Source organism: Ranitomeya variabilis, chromosome 5, assembly GCF_051348905.1.
Source record: "Ranitomeya variabilis isolate aRanVar5 chromosome 5, aRanVar5.hap1, whole genome shotgun sequence".
Taxonomy (NCBI): domain Eukaryota; kingdom Metazoa; phylum Chordata; class Amphibia; order Anura; family Dendrobatidae; genus Ranitomeya; species Ranitomeya variabilis.
In genome coordinates, this window is record NC_135236.1 from 527,760,123 (window position 1) to 527,781,282 (window position 21,160).

A 21,160-nucleotide genomic window follows, 5' to 3' on the forward strand; every position below is an offset into this window, starting at 1 on the left:
TGCCAGTCCTGTGTGTGGCATCTGTCTTTCTTTTTCTGCCACAGAAAACCTACTGTATAACAGTGGGCCTGATTTCTTCACAATTCTCCCAGAAAAAAAAAACAAGTGGGAGATTAAGATTTGCAAATCTGCATCAGTGCCAGTCCTGTGTGTGGCATCTGTGTTTTTTTTCTGCCACAGAAAACCTACTGTATAACAGTGGGCCTGATTTCTTCACCATTCTCCCAGAAAAAAAAAAGTGGGAGATTAAGATTGGCAAATCTGCATCCGTGCCAGTCCTGTGTATGGAATCTGTTTTTGTTTTTCTGCCACAGAAAACCTACTGTATAACAGTGGGCCTGATTTCTTCACACTTCTCCCAGAAAAAAAAAACAAGTGGGAGATTAAGATTGGCAAATCTGCATCAGTGCCAGTCCTGTGTGTGGCATCTGTCTTTCTTTTTCTGCCACAGAAAACCTACTGTATAACAGTGGGCCTGATTTCTTCACAATTCTCCCAGAAAAAAAAAACAAGTGGGAGATTAAGATTGGCAAATCTGCATCAGTGCCAGTCCTGTGTGTGGCATCTGTCTTTCTTTTTCTGCCACAGAAAACCTACTGTATAACAGTGGGCCTGATTTCTTCACAATTCTCCCAGAAAAAAATAAAACAAGTGGGAGATTAAGATTGGCAAATCTGCATCAGTGCCAGTCCTGTGTGTGGCATCTGTCTTTCTTTTTCTGCCACAGAAAACCTACAGTATAACAGTGGCACCAAGAAAAGCACCCAAATGATAAAAGGTGAAAGAGAGGCATAAGCAAATATAATTAAGACATGATACTTTTATTAAACAAAAAACATTTTTATAAATAAAAACACAAGACAAGGAAATTCAAAAAGAATACTGATGGATCATACATCAAAAAAGGAAAAAAGGACAAAACTGCATAACATTATAACACCTTCCAAAGATTTAATTATATTCTTGGGAACCAGCCCTAAAGAAATATAAAGTGGCACGTGCACACAGAAGAGTTGTGACTAAAAGAAACCGCATCTCTATATTGCAAGTAACATCCAAAGACTACTTTGTAGGCTAACACATATCAAGTTACAAGCTACAAAGTGCCTAGTATTAAAGTACTGCAGTACTCAAAAAGTCATAATTATAGCAGTCCAAACTATCATAAAACAAAGTGCCAATGTGCCTGTACCACTCAGAGTAAACTGAAAGTGTCCAGTGCAAAAGGTAACCTGCAAATATAGTAATAAGTAATGACAGCTTACAAAGTGCCTAGTGCTGAGGTATTGCGGTAATCAAAGAAGGTCATTTCCATAGTAGTTTAAACTCTCAAAAGACAAAGTGTCAATGTGCCCGTACCACTCAGAGTAAACTGGAGGTGTCTAGTGCAAAAGGTAGTAACAGCAGAAGACCTATATTACTCACATATATATGTGTGTCCTTTCCAGAGTGTCCGTCAGTGACCCCGACAGCGCCGTTTCGCCATAATAGCTTCTTCAAATGTATAACAGTGGGCCTGATTAAATCACTTATCTCCCATATCCCCAAAAAAATTTAAAATAAATGGAGAATAATCTTGCCAAATCTGTGCATCTGTGCCAGTGCTGTCTGTGGTATCTGTCAGTCATTTTGTGCCACAGGAACTATACCGTGATATAGTGGGCCTGATTAAATCCCTTGTCTCCCATATCAAAAAAAGAGGGACATTTCTATTGCCAGTGTGTGCATCTGCGTCAGTCCTGTCAGTGTCATATCTGCCAGCCTCTTTCTGCCAATCAAACTGTGTAGTGTAATACAGTGGGCCTGATTTTTCCCTGCATTCTCCCACACATAAAAAGGGACATTTCTATTGCCAGTGTGTGCATCTGCGTCAGTCCTGTTAGTGCCATATCTGCCAGCCTCTTTCTGCCAATCAAACTGTGTAGTGTAATACAGTGGGCCTGATTTTTCACTACATTCTCCCACACATAAAGAGGGACATTTCTATTGCCAGTGTGTGCATCTGCGTCAGTCCTGTTAGTGCCATATCTGCCAGCCTCTTTCTGCCAATCAAACAGTGTAGTGCAATACAGTGGGCCTGATGATTTTTTCCCTGCATTCTCCCACACATAAAGAGGGACATTTCTATTGCCAGTGTGTGCATCTGCGTCAGTCCTGTTATTGCCATATCTGCCAGCCTCTTTCTGCCAAACAAACTGTGTAGTGTAATACAGTGGGCCACAGTGGGCCTGATTTTTCCCTGCATTCTCCCACACATAAAGAGGGACATTTCTATTGCGAGTGTGTGCATCTGCGTCAGTCCTGTTAGTGCCATATCTGCCAGCCTCTTTCTGCCAATCAAACTGTGTAGTGCAATACAGTGGGCCTGATTTTTCCCTGCATTCTCCCACACATAAAGAGGGACATTTCTATTGCCAGTGTGTGCATCTGCGTCAGTCCTGTTAGTGCCATATCTGCCAGCCTCTTTCTGCCAATCAAACTGTGTAGTGTAATACAATGGGCCTGATTTTTTCCTGCATTCTCCCACACATAAAAAAGGGAGATTTAAATTCACAACAAGTTCACGTACACCTTCTACCTGGTTTTACAGGACCACATAACGGTTGTTAGTTTGATTACATTTTTCCGAGAATGAGGAAGTCTGGTGGAAGAGGTCATGGCCGTGGGCGTTCATTGCCAGCTGGTAATGATGTTAGTGGTGGTGATCGTCGAGCATCAGGTGGTCGTGGGAAAAGCAATATAGCCCCTAAGTCTCGAGTTGTTGAGCCAGCGTCATTGTCTGTCTACACAAGACCTTGAAGGCTCCCTTTTCTGGGAGTAGGAAAACCGCTTTTGAAGCCGGAGCAGGAGGAACAAGTATTGGCTTTCATTGCTGACTCTGCCTCTAGCTCTTTCGCCTCCTCCTCGGAAAGTGCCAAATGTCAGAGCAGTGCGTCGTCAGTGGATGCTCCCAGTCAGGAACAAGTTGCTTCCTTGTGTCCTTCACCCAGAACAACAGTGAAGGATGCGTCAGGCGACACAACAGGTTACTCCATGGAGCTCTTTACACATACCATGCCTGGGTTAGAAAGGGAAATTGTTAACAGGCCATGCCCATTACAAGATGAATCGGACATGGAGTGCACAGATGCACAGCCACAGCCAGATTATTATGCTATTCCTTTGACTCAGATCAGAACATTGCCCTCGCAGTGTAATGATCCAGAATCTGACCCCGATGAGACTATGGAGCCCCGTCACCAACGCTATAGCACCGGCTTACACGGTGACCCAGAGGAAGGTGCACAGGACATAGAAGAGGAGGTCATAGATGACCCAGTTGTTGACCCCAATTGACAGCCATTGGGGGAACAGGGTGGAGGCGGCAGTAGCTCTGAAGCGGAGGAGGAGGAGCCGCAGCAGGCATCAACATCGCAACAGGTTCCATCTGGCAGGCCCGTATCTGGCCAAAAACGTGTGGCAAAACCAAAACCAGTTGTAGGACAGCGTGGCCATCCGGTTAAAGTAGCTCAGTGTGCAATGCCTGAAAAGGTATCCGATAGTAGGAAGAGTGCAGTCTGGATTTTTTTTTAACCAAGATCCCAATGATCAGTGCAAAGTCATCTGTAAGAAATGCTCAAGGACCTTCAGCAGAGGTCAAAATGTTAAAAATCTAAATACAAGTTGCATGCGTAGACATTTAACCACCATGCACTTGCAAGCCTGGACAAACTACCAAACGTCCCTTAACGTTGTAGCACCCTCTCACAATGAAGCTAGTCAGCAACGTGACATCCCTTTCCTCACTGTAAGCCCACCGTTTAAAACACCACCTGCCGGTAATGTGGCGGTTTCGTCGCAAGGCCAAAGCAGTCAGGAAATCACCAGGTTTGTGGTAGGAAAAACTGTATGTAGGGCAACAGCAAGAATACCATCACCAACCCTCTCTCAGTCACCCATGTCCACCGGCACCCCCGCTAGTTCCACGCTATGCAGCTCTCCAGTCCAGCTCACCCTACATGAGACTCTCGTTAGGAAAAGGAAGTACTCATCCTCGCATCCGCGTACACACGGTTTGAACACCTACATTGCTAGACTAATCTCGTTAGTCTAGGAAGTCTGTCTGCGGTCCCTCCTTCCAATTGTCCTCCGCTGACCACACCAATGCTGCCTGTGTACCCCTGCCACATAATGGAAGCTGCATAGAGCCTATTTTATTATTTTAGGCCTAGGAAGTCTGTCTGCGGTCCCTCCTTCCAATTGTCCTCCGCTGCCCACACCAATGCTGCCTGTGTACCCTTGCCACATAATGGAAGCTGCATAGAGCCTATTTTATTATTTTAGGCCTAGGAAGTCTGTCTGCGGTCCCTCCTTCCAATTGTCCTCCGCTGACCACACCAATGTTGCCTGTGTACCCCTGTAGCCAAATTTAAGCTGCATAGAGCCTATTTTATTATTTTAGGCCTAGGAAGTCTGTCTGCGGTCCCTCCTTCCAATTTTTCTCCGCTGCCCACACCCAATGCTGCCTGTGTACCCCTGCCACATAATGGAATCTGCATAGAGCCTATTTTATTATTTTAGGCCTAGGAACTCTGTCTGCGGTCCCTCCTTCCAATTGTTCTCCGCTGCCCACACCAATGCTGCCTGTGTACCCCTGCCCAATATTGGAAGCTGCATAGAGCCTATTTTATTATTTTAGGCCTAGGAAGTCTGTCTGTGGTCCCTCCTTCCAATTGTCCTCCTCTAACCACACCAATGTTGCATGTGTACCCCTGTAGCCAAATTTAAGCTGCATAGAACCTATTTTATTATTTTAGGCCTAGGAAGTCTGTCTGCGGTCCCTCCTTCCAATTGTCCTCCGCTGACCACACCAATGCTGCCTGTGTACCCCTGCCACATAATGGAAGCTGCATAGAGCCTATTTTATTATTTTGGGCCTAGGCCTAGGAAGTCTGTCTGCGGTCCCTCCTTCCAATTGTCCTCTGCTGACCACACCAATGCTGCCTGTGTACCCCTGCCACATAATGAAAGCTGCATAGAGCCTATTTTATTATTTTAGGCCTAGGAAGTCTGTCTGCGGTCCCTCCTTCCAATTGTCCTCCGCTGACCACACCAATGCTGCCTGTGTACCCCTGCCATGTAATGGAAGCTGCATAGAGCCTATTTTATTATTTTGGGCCTAGGAAGTCTGTCTGCGGTCCCTCCTTCCAATTGTCCTCCGCTGACCACACCAATGCTGCCTGTGCACCCCTGTAGCCAAATTTAAGCTGCATAGAGCCTATTTTATTATTTTGGGCCTAGGAAGTCTGTCTGCAGTCCCTCCTTCCAATTGTTCTCCGCTGCCCACACCAATGCTGCCTGTGTACCCCTGCCCAATATTGGAAGCTGCATAGAGCCTATTTTATTATTTTAGGCCTAGGAAGTCTGTCTGTGGTCCCTCCTTCCAATTGTCCTCCTCTAACCACACCAATGTTGCTTGTGTACCCCTGTAGCCAAATTTAAGCTGCATAGAACCTATTTTATTATTTTAGGCCTAGGAAGTCTGTCTGCAGTCCCTCCTTCCAATTGTCCGCCACTGCCCACACCAATGCTGCCTGTGTACCCCTGCAACATAATGGAAGCTGCATAGAGCCTATTTTATTATTTTAGGCCTAGGAAGTCTGTCTGTGCTCCCTCCTTCCAATTGTCCTCCGCTGCCCACACCAATGCTGCCTGTGTACCCCTGCCACATAATGGAAGCTGCATAGAGCCTATTTTATTATTTTAGGCCTAGGAAGTCTGTCTGCGGTCCCTCCTTCCAATTGTCCTCCGCTGACCACACCAATGTTGCCTGTGTACCCCTGTAGCCAAATTTAAGCTGCATAGAGCCTATTTTATTATTTTAAGCCTAGGAAGTCTGTCTGCGGTCCCTCCTTCCAATTGTCCTCCGCTGAACAAAACAATGTTGCCTGTGTACCCCTGTAGCCAAATTTAAGCTGCATAGAGCCTATTTTATTATTTTAGACCTAGGAAGTCTGTCTGCGGTCCCTCCTTCCAAATGCCCTCCGCTGACCACACCAATGTTGCCTGTGTACCCCTGTAGCCAAATTTAAGCTGCATAGAGCCTATTTTATTATTTTAGGCCTAGGAAGTCTGTCTGCGGTCCCTCCTTCCAATTGTCCTCCTCTTACCACACCAATGTTGCCTGTGTACCCCTGTAGCCAAATTTAAGCTGCATAGAGCCTATTTTATTATTTTAGGCCAAGGAAGTCTGTCTGCGGTCCCTCCTTCCAATTGTCCTCCGCTGCCCACACCAATGCTGCCTGTGTACCCCTGCCACATAATTGAAGCTGCATAGAGCCTATTTTATTATTTTAGGCCTAGGAAGTCTGTCTGCGGTCCCTCCTTCCAATTGTACTCCGCTGCCCACACCAATGCTGCCTGTGTACCCCTGCCACATAACGGAAGCTGCATAGAGCCTATTTTATTATTTTAGGCCTAGGAAGTCTGTCTGCGGTCCCTCCTTCCAATTGTCCTCCGCTGCCCATGCCAATGCTGCCTGTGTACCCCTGCCACATAATGGAAGCTGCATAGAGCCTATTTTATTATTTTAGGCCTAGGAAGTCTGTCTGCGGTCTCTCCTTCCAATTGTCCTCCGCTGCCCACACCAATGCTGCCTGTGTACCCCTGCCACATAATGGAAGCTGCATAGAGCCTATTTTATTATTTTAGGCCTAGGAAGTCTGTCTGCGGTCCCGCCTTCCAATTGTCCTCCGCTGACCACACCAATGCTGCCTGTGTACCCTTGCCACGTAATGGAAGCTGCATAGAGCCTATTTTATTATTTTGGGCCTAGGAAGTCTGTCTGCGGTCCCTCCTTCCAATTATCCTCCGCTGACCACACCAATGTTGCCTGTGTACCCCTGTGGCCAAATTTAAGCTGCATAGAGCCTATTTTATTATTTTAGGCCAAGGTATTCTGTCTGCGGTCCATCCTTCCAATTGTCCTCCGCTGCCCACACCAATGCTGCCTGTGTACCCCTGCCACATAATGGAAGCTGCATAGAGCCTATTTTATTATTTTAGGCCTAGTAAGTCTGTCTGCGGTCCCTCCTTCCAATTGTCCTCCGCTGCCCACACCAATGCTGCCTGTGTACCCCTGCCACATAATGGAAGCTGCATAGAGCCTATTTTATTTTTTTAGGCCTAGGAAATCTTTCTGCTTTCCCTCCTTCCAATTGTCCTAGGCTGACCACACCAATGTTGCCTGTGTACCCCTGTAGCCAAATTTAAGCTACATAAAGCCTATTTTATTATTTTAGGCCTAGGAAGTCTGTCTGCGGTCCCTCCTTCCAATTGTCCTCCACTGCCCACCCCAATGCTGCCTGTGTACCCCTGCCACATAATGGAAGCTGCATAGAGCCTATTTTATTATTTTAGGCCTATGAAGTCTGTCTGCGGTCCCTCCTTCCAATTGTCCTCCGCTGCCCACACCAATGCTGCCTGTGTACCACTGTAGCCAAATTTAAGCTGCATAGAGCCTATTTTATTATTTTAGGCCTAGGAAGTCTGTCTGCGGTCCCTCCTTCCAATTGTCCTCCGCTGACCACACCAATGTTGCCTGTGTACCCCTGTAGCCAAATTTAAGCGGCATAGAGCCTATTTTATTATTTTAAGCCTAGGAAGTCTGTCTGCGGTCCCTCCTTCCAATTGTCCTCCGCTGACCACAACAATGTTGCCTGTGTACCCCTGTAGCCAAATTTAAGCTGCATAGAGCCTATTTTATTATTTTAGGCCTAGGAAGTCTGTCTGCGGTCCCTCCTTCCAATTGCCCTCCGCTGACCACACCAATGTTGCCTGTGTACCCCTGTAGCCAAATTTAAGCTGCATAGAGCCTATTTTATTGTTTTAGGCCTAGGAAGTCTGTCTGCGGTCCCTCCTTCCAATTGTCCTCCTCTTACCACACCAATGTTGCCTGTGTACCCCTGTAGCCAAATTTAAGCTGCATAGAGCCTATTTTATTATTTTAGGCCTAGGAAGTCTGTCTGCGATCGATCCTTCCAATTGTCCTCCACTGCCCACCTCAATGCTGCCTGTGTACCCCTGCCACATAATGGAAGCTGCATAGAGCCTATTTTATTATTTTAGGCCTAGGAAGTCTGTCTGCGGTCCCTCCTTCCAATTGTCCTCCGCTGACCACACCAATGCTGCCTGTGTACCCCTGCCACATAATGGAAGCTGCATAGAGCCTATTTTATTATTTTGGGCCTAGGAAGTCTGTCTGCGGTCCCTCCTTCCAATTGTCCTCCGCTGACCACACCAATGCTGCCTGTGCACCCCTGTAGCCAAATTTAAGCTGCATAGAGCCTATTTTATTATTTTGGGCCTAGGAAGTCTGTCTGCGGTCCCTCCTTCCAATTGTCCTCTGCTGACCACACCAATGCTGCCTGTGTACCCCTGCCACATAATGGAAGCTGCATAGAGCCTATTTTATTATTTTAGGCCTAGGAAGTCTGTCTGCGGTCCCTCCTTCCAATTATCCTCCGCTGACCACACCAATGTTGCCTGTGTACCCCTGTGGCCAAATTTAAGCTGCATAGAGCCTATTTTATTATTTTAGGCCAAGGTATTCTGTCTGCGGTCCCTCCTTCCAATTGTCCTCCGCTGCCCACACCAATGCTGCCTGTGTACCCCTGCCACATAATGGAAGCTGCATAGAGCCTATTTTATTATTTTAGGCCTAGTAAGTCTGTCTGCGGTCCCTCCTTCCAATTGTCCTCCGCTGCCCACACCAATGCTGCCTGTGTACCCCTGCCACATAATGGAAGCTGCATAGAGCCTATTTTATTTTTTTAGGCCTAGGAAATCTTTCTGCTTTCCCTCCTTCCAATTGTCCTAGGCTGACCACACCAATGTTGCCTGTGTACCCCTGTAGCCAAATTTAAGCTACATAAAGCCTATTTTATTATTTTAGGCCTAGGAAGTCTGTCTGCGGTCCCTCCTTCCAATTGTCCTCCACTGCCCACCCCAATGCTGCCTGTGTACCCCTGCCACATAATGGAAGCTGCATAGAGCCTATTTTATTATTTTAGGCCTATGAAGTCTGTCTGCGGTCCCTCCTTCCAATTGTCCTCCGCTGCCCACACCAATGCTGCCTGTGTACCACTGTAGCCAAATTTAAGCTGCATAGAGCCTATTTTATTATTTTAGGCCTAGGAAGTCTGTCTGCGGTCCCTCCTTCCAATTGTCCTCCGCTGACCACACCAATGTTGCCTGTGTACCCCTGTAGCCAAATTTAAGCTGCATAGAGCCTATTTTATTATTTTAAGCCTAGGAAGTCTGTCTGCGGTCCCTCCTTCCAATTGTCCTCCGCTGACCACAACAATGTTGCCTGTGTACCCCTGTAGCCAAATTTAAGCTGCATAGAGCCTATTTTATTATTTTAGGCCTAGGAAGTCTGTCTGCGGTCCCTCCTTCCAATTGCCCTCCGCTGACCACACCAATGTTGCCTGTGTACCCTTGTAGCCAAATTTAAGCTGCATAGAGCCTATTTTATTTTTTTAGGCCTAGGAAGTCTGTCTGCGGTCCCTCCTTCCAATTGTCCTCCTCTTACCACACCAATGTTGCCTGTGTACCCCTGTAGCCAAATTTAAGCTGCATAGAGCCTATTTTATTATTTTAGGCCTAGGAAGTCTGTCTGCGGTCGATCCTTCCAATTGTCCTCCACTGCCCACCTCAATGCTGCCTGTGTACCCCTGCCACATAATGGAAGCTGCATAGAGCCTATTTTATTATTTTAGGCCTAGGAAGTCTGTCTGCGGTCCCTCCTTCCAATTGTCCTCCGCTGCCCACCCCAATGCTGCCTGTGTACCCCTGCCACATAATGGAAGCTGCATAGAGCCTATTTTATTATTTTAGGCCTAGGAAGTCTGTCTGCGGTCCCTCCTTCCAATTGTCCTCCGCTGCCCACACCAATGCTGCCTGTGTACCCCTGCCACGTAATGGAAGCTGCATAGAGCCTATTTTATTATTTTGGGCCTAGGAAGTCTGTCTGCGGTCCCTCCTTCCAATTGTCCTCCGCTGACCACACCAATGCTGCCTGTGCACCCCTGTAGCCAAATTTAAGCTGCATAGAGCCTATTTTATTATTTTGGGCCTAGGAAGTCTGTCTGCGGTCCCTCCTTCCAATTGTCCTCTGCTGACCACACCAATGCTGCCTGTGTACCCCTGCCACATAATGGAAGCTGCATAGAGCCTATTTTATTATTTTAGGCCTAGGAAGTCTGTCTGCGGTCCCTCCTTCCAATTGTCCTCCGCTGACCACACCAATGTTGCCTGTGTACCCCTGTGGCCAAATTTAAGCTGCATAGAGCCTATTTTATTATTTTAGGCCAAGGTATTCTGTCTGCGGTCCCTCCTTCCAATTGTCCTCCGCTGACCACACCAATGCTGCCTGTGCACCCCTGTAGCCAAATTTAAGCTGCATAGAGCCTATTTTATTATTTTGGGCCTAGGAAGTCTGTCTGCGGTCCCTCCTTCCAATTGTCCTCTGCTGACCACACCAATGCTGCCTGTGTACCCCTGCCACATAATGGAAGCTGCATAGAGCCTATTTTATTATTTTAGGCCTAGTAAGTCTGTCTGCGGTCCCTCCTTCCAATTGTCCTCCGCTGCCCACACCAATGCTGCCTGTGTACCCCTGCCACATAATGGAAGCTGCATAGAGCCTATTTTATTTTTTTAGGCCTAGGAAATCTTTCTGCTTTCCCTCCTTCCAATTGTCCTAGGCTGACCACACCAATGTTGCCTGTGTACCCCTGTAGCCAAATTTAAGCTGTATAGAGCCTATTTTATTATTTTGGGCCTAGGAAGTCTGTCTGCGGTCCCTCCTTCCAATTGTCCTCCGCTGCCCACACCAATGCTGCCTGTGTACCCCTGCCACATAATGGAAGCTGCATAGAGCCTATTTTATTTTTTTAGGCCTAGGAAATCTTTCTGCTTTCCCTCCTTCCAATTGTCCTAGGCTGACCACACCAATGTTGCCTGTGTACCCCTGTAGCCAAATTTAAGCTGTATAGAACCTACTTTATTATTTTGGGCCTAGGAAGTCTGTCTGCGGTCCCTCCTTCCAATTGTCCTCCGCTGACCACACCAATGCTGCCTGTGCACCCCTGTAGCCAAATTTAAGCTGTATAGACCCTATTTTATTATTTTGGGCCTAGGAAGTCTGTCTGCGGTCCCTCCTTCCAATTGTCCTCTGCTGACCACACCAATGCTGCCTGTGTACCCCTGCCACATAATGGAAGCTGCATAGAGCCTATTTTATTATTTTAGGCCTAGGAAGTCTGTCTGCGGTCCCTCCTTCCATTTATCCTCCGCTGACCACACCAATGTTGCCTGTGTACCCCTGTGGCCAAATTTAAGCTGCATAGAGCCTATTTTATTATTTTAGGCCAAGGTATTCTGTCTGCGGTCCCTCCTTCCAATTGTCCTCCGCTGCCCACACCAATGCTGCCTGTGTACTGTTAGAAAAAATGTATCTTAGTGAGGATTGGGAAGAAAAGTAAAAATAGAATTGTTTGGATAAAACAGAACTCATTTAATGTCCATTCAAAAAGAGTGATTACAAAAATGAAGAAAAAGTAAATTATAAGTTCATTGCACACAAATTCAAGTATTAGGTTAAAAAGAAAATGAAAGCAAGCATTGATCTTACATATGGTGTTGTGTGATGATGTGTTCGTCCATGTAGAGAGTCTCAAGGTATGAGGACTCTAACATATGCTGAGAAGAGACGGTTTATATACAAATCCGTCCCATAGACTTTCATGGGTTTCTATTTTCTCCTACATAATATCCATATAAGGTAACCCAGTTCCATGCCAATGGTCTATACCATAAAAGTAGATGATCCTATGCATTACCTCATGTTAGGTTGCTTAGTTACACTTGTTTACCGGCTAGAAATAACGCTAGACATCCAAATATAGGTTGGGCTTCACAAACACCCTCTAGCTTTTGACATGCAGAGGACAGATGGTCAATGACAAGACCTTCAGAAACTGTATCATACACTTTCCCTATACCCTTGGTTCTTTATTTGATTTCATGTAATTATCCATATGTAAGTGATTATATATATATTATTATTGGATTTTACATTCCCCCCTGATTATGATTTGAGAATATCATAATTAACCCTAAAATCTTTCTCTCACCATTCGTATCACATTCATTCTTTATTCTGAAAACCTTGTACTAACATCTGTCTCGAATGTCACCTGAGTTTTGAAAACTAAAATTAGATTAGAGAATTATATTTTTCTTTTCAGCATTTCTCTTAAAATGTCATCTTCCTTTTTCATTTCTGTCTTTATCTTTTTATAAATGTTCTTAATTTTACACATAATAACTATTTGATATATTATACACTGCAAAACTATAATAAATATAATAAAAATCGGATTAGATAATACATTTCCTACTGCCATCTTCGTTGAAGACTGTGACCAACTAGTTACTGATTTTCCTAAATTTTTCCACCAAGATGAGCCTGACATACTTGTCCATTCATGTTCAATATCATTTAAATTACCTTGCTCATGTCTGAATACAATTTCAGCTTCTTTTAATTGTTTTGTTAACAAATTTAACAAACCCTTGTCTTTCTTTATCTCATTTGTCCACATATTCCAAGGAAAATTATTTATTTGGGACAAATTGAACTGTATTGGAAGGATTTTTAGGTTTCTTGAATCTATTAACGTAATATTAATACTTCCTTCCTTCTTTGAGAGAGTTTTCACATTTCCCTCGATACAATATAAACCTATTGTCAGATTTTCAGCATGTACACAAGATGGAAAGTATGCAGAAACAACTTCTTTCTCTGACATAACTTGGAAACAAATCTTATTAGCGCTTACTGGTGTCACCAAGTCATGGATCGTGTGTACATTCTCAACTCTGGCATGACATGAGGTATGATTATTGAAACATGAATGATAAATGACTTTATCCTGTCCAGGTAAACACATTACCTTAGAAACAAAATTTAAAAATGAAGAAATGTCTAATTGTTCAGTGTTTGTTCCGTCAAATGCAAAATCTGTGTACTGTAATTGATAATATAGCAATTGTGTGTGACTAACAGGAATTCCCAGAACAGTTATAGGAACTAGGGTTTCTTCTCTTCCCGACACTGGAATCAGTGATGTTCCTACACAAATATCCTGGTCACATCCTAACCACTTATTTACCCACAAATCTGTATGATTTAATGCAAAACTATATTCTGTAGGCAAATTTCTCATTAGTCCTAAAGGAGTAATTCCACTTTGTAAGGCTTGTGCAATCATTTTTAGATTGGTGGAATATTCAATCTGAATTTCTAGACATGTTTTGGCCACTTGAGATTCCTGTTCACTTTCTATTAATGCTAAAGTAGAATCTTGTAGATGTGAGACAGAAGACCCCAATACAGAAGCAGTAGTCAAAACCATTTTCTCAAGAACTTGATTCAAACTTTTCTGAATCTTTACTCCTTTACCTCCGATATACCCAATATTTTCCAAATCTGATTTAAGTGTATGTATGTCCATAGTGTTAATTAGACTTCCTACTGTACCTAATCCCCCCAAAATTCCTTCCAACACTCCCCTCTTACTTCTAACTTGTGTTGGAGTTCTTTTCCCAAACCATTGTTCTATTCCCATTTCCATATTAATGAGATGTGATTGACATTGAGGATATCTAGAAGAAATTTTCCAATTAGACATGTTAAAAGTCCATATCATAGTCATAAACATTCCATCTCGTAATATAGGTTTAGATTGGAATTGGTTAATTTGGAAAGGAGTAGATAGTTGAAATCTTGTCTGTGTGCAAACATTATCTACTGCTGACCATATATTTACATTTACATTTTTGCATTGTTTGTAATTATTTTTCGTTAAAACGCAACATTGGTAAAGTCCAGAATCCTTAGGAGATGGATTATCTACAGAAAAAATAAAATTCTTATTCAACCATCTCACATTTCCGGATTGACCTCTGTGTATAACATTTGTTGGACCACTTGCAAAACTTCCCAAAAATAAATTATCTTTGGTCCAGGTTAACAGAGATTCCGAAGGTAACTCTAACCTTGTGTTGCATTTTAATGACAAAGGAGACATATTTTCTTGGCTATGTACTGTTTGTGGTGTAACCCTTACTTCTGGAACTATAGTATTTGTTACTGTAAAAATTACAGATACCTGTACTTGTACTGGTTCTCTAGTTATCTGGAAGTTCCATGTTTTTACCCAATCTTCATCTCCTTCTGTAATAGAAAGTAATGAAGGATCTAAAGTTTTCCCAAAAAGTTGTGTTTTCAACCAAATATCTGTTTTGGATGTTCCAACTTTCCCTTTTGTGATCATATCATTTGTAATATCTCCTGACCACACAGCTTTCTCTTCACCTCTTATCTCTATATTCCAGTATAACACATCTGTAGGATTACATTCCCATGTACCCGTCTTATTATTGTGTACATAATCTCCTTGTAACTGTATAAACCCAGCCTTAGGTCCTGTAGTAGCATGTAATATTATGTCAGTGTCGTGTATGAAGTGTAGCTCAATACAGCATTTCACCCCATAACCCATGCAGATGTTTCCAGTAATATCTACTGAATTGTCCGGTATGTCTTCATCTTTAAGGTTTTGTAAACTTGATCCTCTTGGTTTCCTCGAATGTAGAGTTCTTCTGAAAGGTTCATTCACTTCACTAGTGTCTGTTTCACGATGTAAGATGTCTTCTGCGTAGATCACAGTTGAAATAGTACATAGCAGCAGAAATGCGATTCCCATCAGATAGTAACTTTTCCTGGGAACTGTCGTCTTTTCTCGAAGGATTGGTGTTGAATCCCTTCCATCAAGGTCATGGTGTTCCGTATTCCAGCTCTTATTGGAATTCATTTCTTCCTAAAAGAAATGCAGTATCATTATTTTGCAATATACAATTTGCATTGATCAACATGTACCCACACTCTTTGTTGCCTGCGGGTATTTTTAACCACGTTTGATGCTCGTTGCACAAGAATCATAACTTGTCCCATGGTTTCAATGATATCAAAGGGACCTTCCCAGTTACTTTCCCAAGGTCCATTCTTCCTGAAAGTTTTGATCATCACCTGAGCCCCTTTTTTGAATTTAGACTCATATGGTGGCTCCATTCTCTGCATTCTTGATGCAGCATGAGGAAGAATTGTTTTCAAATTTTCCTGCAACAATTGCAACCATTCGGACCTTGCAACAGCATCTTTTTGAGATGTAGACAAAAATGGTTCATGTGGAAAAATCAATGGCATTTTTCTTCCTGTCATTAGTTCAAAAGGAGTGAACTGAGTTGTGGAAGAAGTTGTTCCTCTCACACTCAACAATACAAAAGGTACGGCATCAACCCAAGTATTGCCTTTGTCCAATAGCATCTTGGCAATTCTGGATTTTATTGTCCTATTCATCCTTTCCACAATACCAGCAGACTGTGGATGGTAAGGTACATGGAACTGTTGTTGTACCCCTAGAATAGTACAAACGGCTTGCATGATTTTTCCTGTAAAGTGACTTCCTCGATCAGAGGAGATCATTCTTGGGATCCCCCAAGTACAAAAGACATGATTAACTAATGCTCTAGCTGTAGACAAAGCATCATCTTTTCTGACAGGTAAAATTTCAACCCTTTTGGAAAAAACATCTACCACAACCAATGCATACCTGAGACCATTTTTACCTGATGGTAACGGACCAATGTAGTCGATTTGTAGTGTACACCATGGACCATCTGCAGGTGCGGTTCGGAGTAGTGGCGGTTTCTGTCTTTTTGGTCTTGGATTAATTTGGGCACAAATGAGACATGATTGGACAATACTTTGTACTGTCTCTTCCATCTTTTCCCAGTAAAATTTCTCTCTGAGAATGTCTAACAATTTCTGTTGGCCCAAATGACCCAAACTTTCATGATTATATTTTGTGAACTCAGCCTGTAGATGTTTTGGTACAACAGGACGCAACTCCCCGTTTAAGTCATGACACAAAACCCCGTTTTCACAAACAAAGGGAGGTTTTGGATCAACCCGGGAAGCAACAAGAGATGTGTCTTTCTCCTGTTCTTCCGCAAAAGAAGGGATATGCGTGTCCGTTCTTTGAACTGCTAAAAGCTCAATAGTCTCTGGTTGAAACACTTCTTCTCCTGTCAGGGCTGCCTCTTTGGCTAACCTATCTGCAGTAGCATTTCCTACAGATAATTCATCATCAGTTTTTTTATGGGCTGGTACTTTGACAATAGCAAAACCATTAGGGGTTTTTGATGCTATTTTGAAAATTGTTTTCAGTGTGTCACTATGTACAAGAGTCTTATTTGAAGAATCTACATAGCCTCTTTTTTCCCAAACTGGCAAATAATCTGTCAGTGATCTAACAACATAGGAGCTATCACTGTAGATTACAATGGGACACTGATCATCAGCTTCGTTCAGCTGTAGCACCATTTTCACTGCTTCTAGCTCTGCCCTTTGAGCTGAAAAATGACTTGGTAATTTGTGTTTTACTACCTGTTCTCTTTTAGGATAAAAAATGGAATATCCTGCATAGTAATGTCCATCTGCATAAAATCTGGAACCATCAACAAAAATTGGTTCATCTGTTGCCTCTGCCTTCCGTCTGAAAAGCGATGGACATGGATCCTGAAAAGACTGCAAACAATCATGAGTTTGTCCTTCATATTGCATCAACTGAGGAAGAACATATTTGGCTTTGTAATCTACCTCAATTTGTTTGGGAGACAATGACAATAACCAATGAGCAAATCTCTGATGTGACACACCTGGGATATTATTCTCAAAGAGAAGTTTTAGTGTAGAATGAGGAGTTTGCAAAGTAATTTTGTTGAACCCAACAATGTGTTCAGTTGCTTTGACTGCAAAGTACACACCTACCAGGTGTCTTGCACATGTCTCAAACCCTCTTTCAACAGGTGAGAGAAGCTTAGAAAAATAGCCCAAAATTCTCCACTCTTCTCCTTGCAACTGCAGCAGCACAGCAGACACAGAAGTCTCTGATGTGTGCACTTGCAAAGCAAATGGAGCCGTAGGATCTACTGTGGACAAAGCAGGTGCAGTTTGTAAATTCATTTTCAATTGTTCAAATGAGGTTTGTTGTTCATCACCCCAAGGACCAAAATACTCACTGTTTTCATTTTTTAAAAGAGCATACAAAGGCCTGGCTTTGTCTGCAAAATTCTCAATGAACTCCCTTGAAAAATTTATAAGACCCAAGAAATGTCGTACTGCCTTGTGTGATGTTGGAACTGGCAAAGAAGCAATTGCATCGATCCATTCCTGCAATGGTTGTCTTTTACCTGGGCTCAACAATACCCCTAAGAATCTGACCTCAGTCTGCAGCAATTTGACCTTTTTTGTGTTCAATTTCAACCCTGCATCATGCAGCAGCTCAAACAACTCTTTCAGAAGTGAAACATGTGACTCCTTATCTTCTGTGGATAGCAAAATATCATCCACATACTGTAAAATACAGTCCGGCCTTGAAAATTTAGACAATACCTTTGCCAATGCCTGATGAAAGATGCTCGGTGACAAATGAGCTCCCTGAGGTAACCTGCAAAACAGGTATTGCTCATCCAAGAAAGTAAAAGCAAACTTGTATTGACAACTCTTTTCAAGAGGTATACTGAAAAAACCATTACTGATGTCTAGTACAGAAAAGTATTTTGCCTTTGCATTCAACCTTGCCATCATGTCATGAGTATCTGCAACAATGGGTGCTACATTGGGAGTATATTTATTAAACATCCGCAGATCCAATATCATCCGATAAGAACCATCAGATTTCAAAACACACCACAATGGATTGTTACTTACAGAATTAGCCTTTCGGATGACACCTTGTTTTAACAATTCCTGTATGATCTTTGACATAGACTCAATTGATTCTGGAGGCAATTTATACTGACGCTGAGGTGGGGGATCACGCCCCTCGACATTTACAATTACATCTTTCATGGTCCCTACTTCATTCCTGAACTGAGCCCAAAGAGAAGGAAAAAGCTGTACAATTTCTGTCAATACCTCATCACCACCAGTTTCAGGCCACAGATGATCTGTTGACACAACATCATTTAAGCAAATACTTCCAACATGGCTATAATCACTAGGATCAATGACTACAGGTTTACAACCATTAGAATCCTTCCAGATCACCTGATTTCCTAGATCAACAACCCATCCAAATTTCTGCATAAAATCCGTGCCAAGTATATTTTCAGAGTCACGACAATACCAAATGTCAATTCCTGTTTTGAAAGAACTAGGTATTTCCAATATCACACCAGTAACTAAGGTTGCTCTAGTTCCACCTTTTCCACTAAAACCAACAATTGTACAAACTGGTGAATCTGGTTGTAGCTTCAGATCAAGATTTGTGACGCTTAACTGAGCTCCTGTATCAATGAGAAATACAACATTCTGTCCTGCTAGATTTACCTTGACAAATGGTCTTCCACATTCATCTAATGTAACTCGAGTCACAAATTCCAGTGGATGAGGTGTTGGAATTGTCTGTGATTGTCAGAAGGATGAAGGAGATGGGAGAAGTCCAGTGTCCTTTTTGAGAGCACTCGGCATTCTATTTCTGGACTCAGTCTCCTTAACTGTCATCTCTCGGATCTGTCTGATTAATGGTGCATATGGAGACTGCGTTTGTCTGTTGTCAGTGTGAGTGGGGGCATTAGACTGTAATGGAGGTGCAGAAGGTCTGGTGGATAATTTTGGCATGAGACCATTTTCCCTTCCAAGATTACCTGTCCCTTGTGTACCTGTCTCTGATTCTGCTCTCAAGAATTTTCTGCATTGCCACTTTAAGTGTCCAGGTATACCACAGAAATAACAATGGATATTGTTTCTTTGTGTAGTATTTTTACCTCTTTGTTCTTTGTTGTAATCTCTGCTCTTGAATGTTACTGTGGGTCTAGGTTTCAGCTGACTATCCTCTTTTTCATGAATTACAGCTATTTTAGCCTTCATGGATCTCCTTACTCTGTCGATAAAAACTGTTGCTTCTTGCAATGATGGCTGAGTACTAGCCATCTGTTCTGAGGCAGGATCCAAACATTTGAACTTTTTCACAAAAAATCTGATCATGGATGTTGGTTACTGATTAGGCCCAATTTCCATCACCATTCTATAGGCCTGCTCAAATTTTACCAAAAATACAAATGGATCCTCATTAATATTAGTTTTTAATTGTTCCAAAATTTCAGCATTCGGAGTGGCCTCTCCTGTGATGTAAGAATTTAATTGCCTAAGTCTGTCCTCTCTTGTACTATGTGTCAATTCATGATTCTCATTTAATCTGGGTGTGGTCTGTAACCTTCTTCCCATATGTGAGGGTAACCATACTTTGAAAATCTTGTTTTTCTGTTCATCATTAAGATTGTATTTGTCTGTGTTTGATTCAAAAATGTCTGCATTGTAAAAGGCATCCATCTTGTCATTGAATTTTGGAATGTCTTTTGCAATTTTCATTAACTGATCGTGTATTTTTAGATTAATGCGTGCAGCTCTGTCATGGAATTTTTTCCGTTGCAATTCTTCTGCATGTAAATCTACTGATTCATCTAATTCTTGTGTGTCAGGTATAAATGATGCGGCAGCATTGTCTTCTTGGTCTTTTGATCGTGTAACAACAGAAGCTTTTTTAATATCTTGTCTCAATTTGGACAATAATTCTGTTCTGGTATCAATTTGATCTTCCAATTGTTCAATATGTTCAGACAATATCAAACAATTTGGACAGTCAAAGTAATCTCCATCAGCTTCTTGTGTGACACCTTGTATGTCAGTATGATCAATGTCTTGTGTAATAGTACATATTTGTGTCTGTGTTTCAGTTTTATCAAAAACTAAATTATTGTACACTCGGACCATGTGCATTACATTCTGCAGCTTCCTTTGCAACTTTTTTACAGAAAAAAACTTCTTATCAATTTTAAGATTCTCTGCTTCACATTGGTTATACAGACTAGACCATAATTGTGCATTTGTATGGCTATGAACAAACTGAAACTGTATATTACTCTTCTTAGAGTATTCATGGATAAACTCCATTTCTCTTACCTATGGAAATTCTTTTCCTCCTGGATTGGTCCAATAGTCAATGGAAGATCCTCTGTCTTTATGGATCCTTCAGAGCTCCGTATATGGGACTTGCATCACGTATCCTCACTTCTGTGTGTAGGTTCAGTCTGACTTTTGTAACACGATATAGTAGAATTTCTGTGCCTTTTAACAACTCAAAACAGGTGTTTTAGCAACCTCCCCCCTGAAAAGGCTGAAATTCCTCACAGAAAAGACAAAAAATCAGATCTGGCTAAGGCTCGCCAAAATGTTAGAAAAAATGTATCTTAGTGAGGATTGGGAAGAAAAGTAAAAATAGAATTGTTTGGATAAAACAGAACTCATTTAATGTCCATTCAAAAAGAGTGATTACAAAAATGAAGAAAAAGTAAATTATAAGTTCATTGCACACAAATTCAAGTATTAGGTTAAAAAGAAAATGAAAGCAAGCATTGATCTTACATATGGTCTTGTGTGATGATGTGTTCGTCCATGTAGAGAGTCTCAAGGTATGAGAAGTCTAACATATGCTGAGAAGAGACGGTTTATATACAAATCCGTCCCATAGACTTTCATGGGTTTCTATTTTCGCCTACATAATATCCATATAAGGTAACCCAGTTCCATGCCAATGGTCTATACCATAAAAGTAGATGATCCTATGCATTACCTCATGTTAGGTTGCTTAGTTACACTTGTTTACCGGCTAGAAATAACGCTAGACATCCAAATATAGGTTGGGCTTCACAAACACCCTCTAGCTTTTGACATGCAGAGGACAGATGGTCAATGACAAGACCTTCAGAAACTGTATCATACACTTTCCCTATACCCTTGGTTCTTTATTTGATTTCATGTAATTATCCATATGTAAGTGATTATATATATTATTATTGGATTTTACATGTACCCCTGCCACATAATGGAAGCTGCATAGAGCCTATTTTATTATTTTAGGCCTAGTAAGTCTGCCTGCGGTCCCTCCTTCCAATTGTCCTCCGCTGCCCACACCAATGCTGCCTGTGT

The 21,160-nt window shown here is 42.4% G+C and overlaps 1 protein-coding gene across 1 annotated transcript; it reads right to left on the reverse strand.

The window, feature by feature from the left end:
• Positions 1–1,195: 1,195 nt before the first annotated feature.
• On the reverse strand, positions 1,196–20,405 carry LOC143775085 (uncharacterized). Its single transcript, XM_077262923.1, has 3 exons — positions 20,135–20,405; positions 13,765–14,927; positions 1,196–1,232 (listed from the first exon to the last, which is right to left on the reverse strand). Exons 2-3 carry the CDS (start codon positions 14,919–14,921, stop codon positions 1,196–1,198), a joined length of 1,194 nt encoding a protein of 397 aa, XP_077119038.1. The 5' UTR covers positions 14,922–14,927; positions 20,135–20,405.
• Between the last annotated feature and the right edge of the window lie 755 nt (positions 20,406–21,160).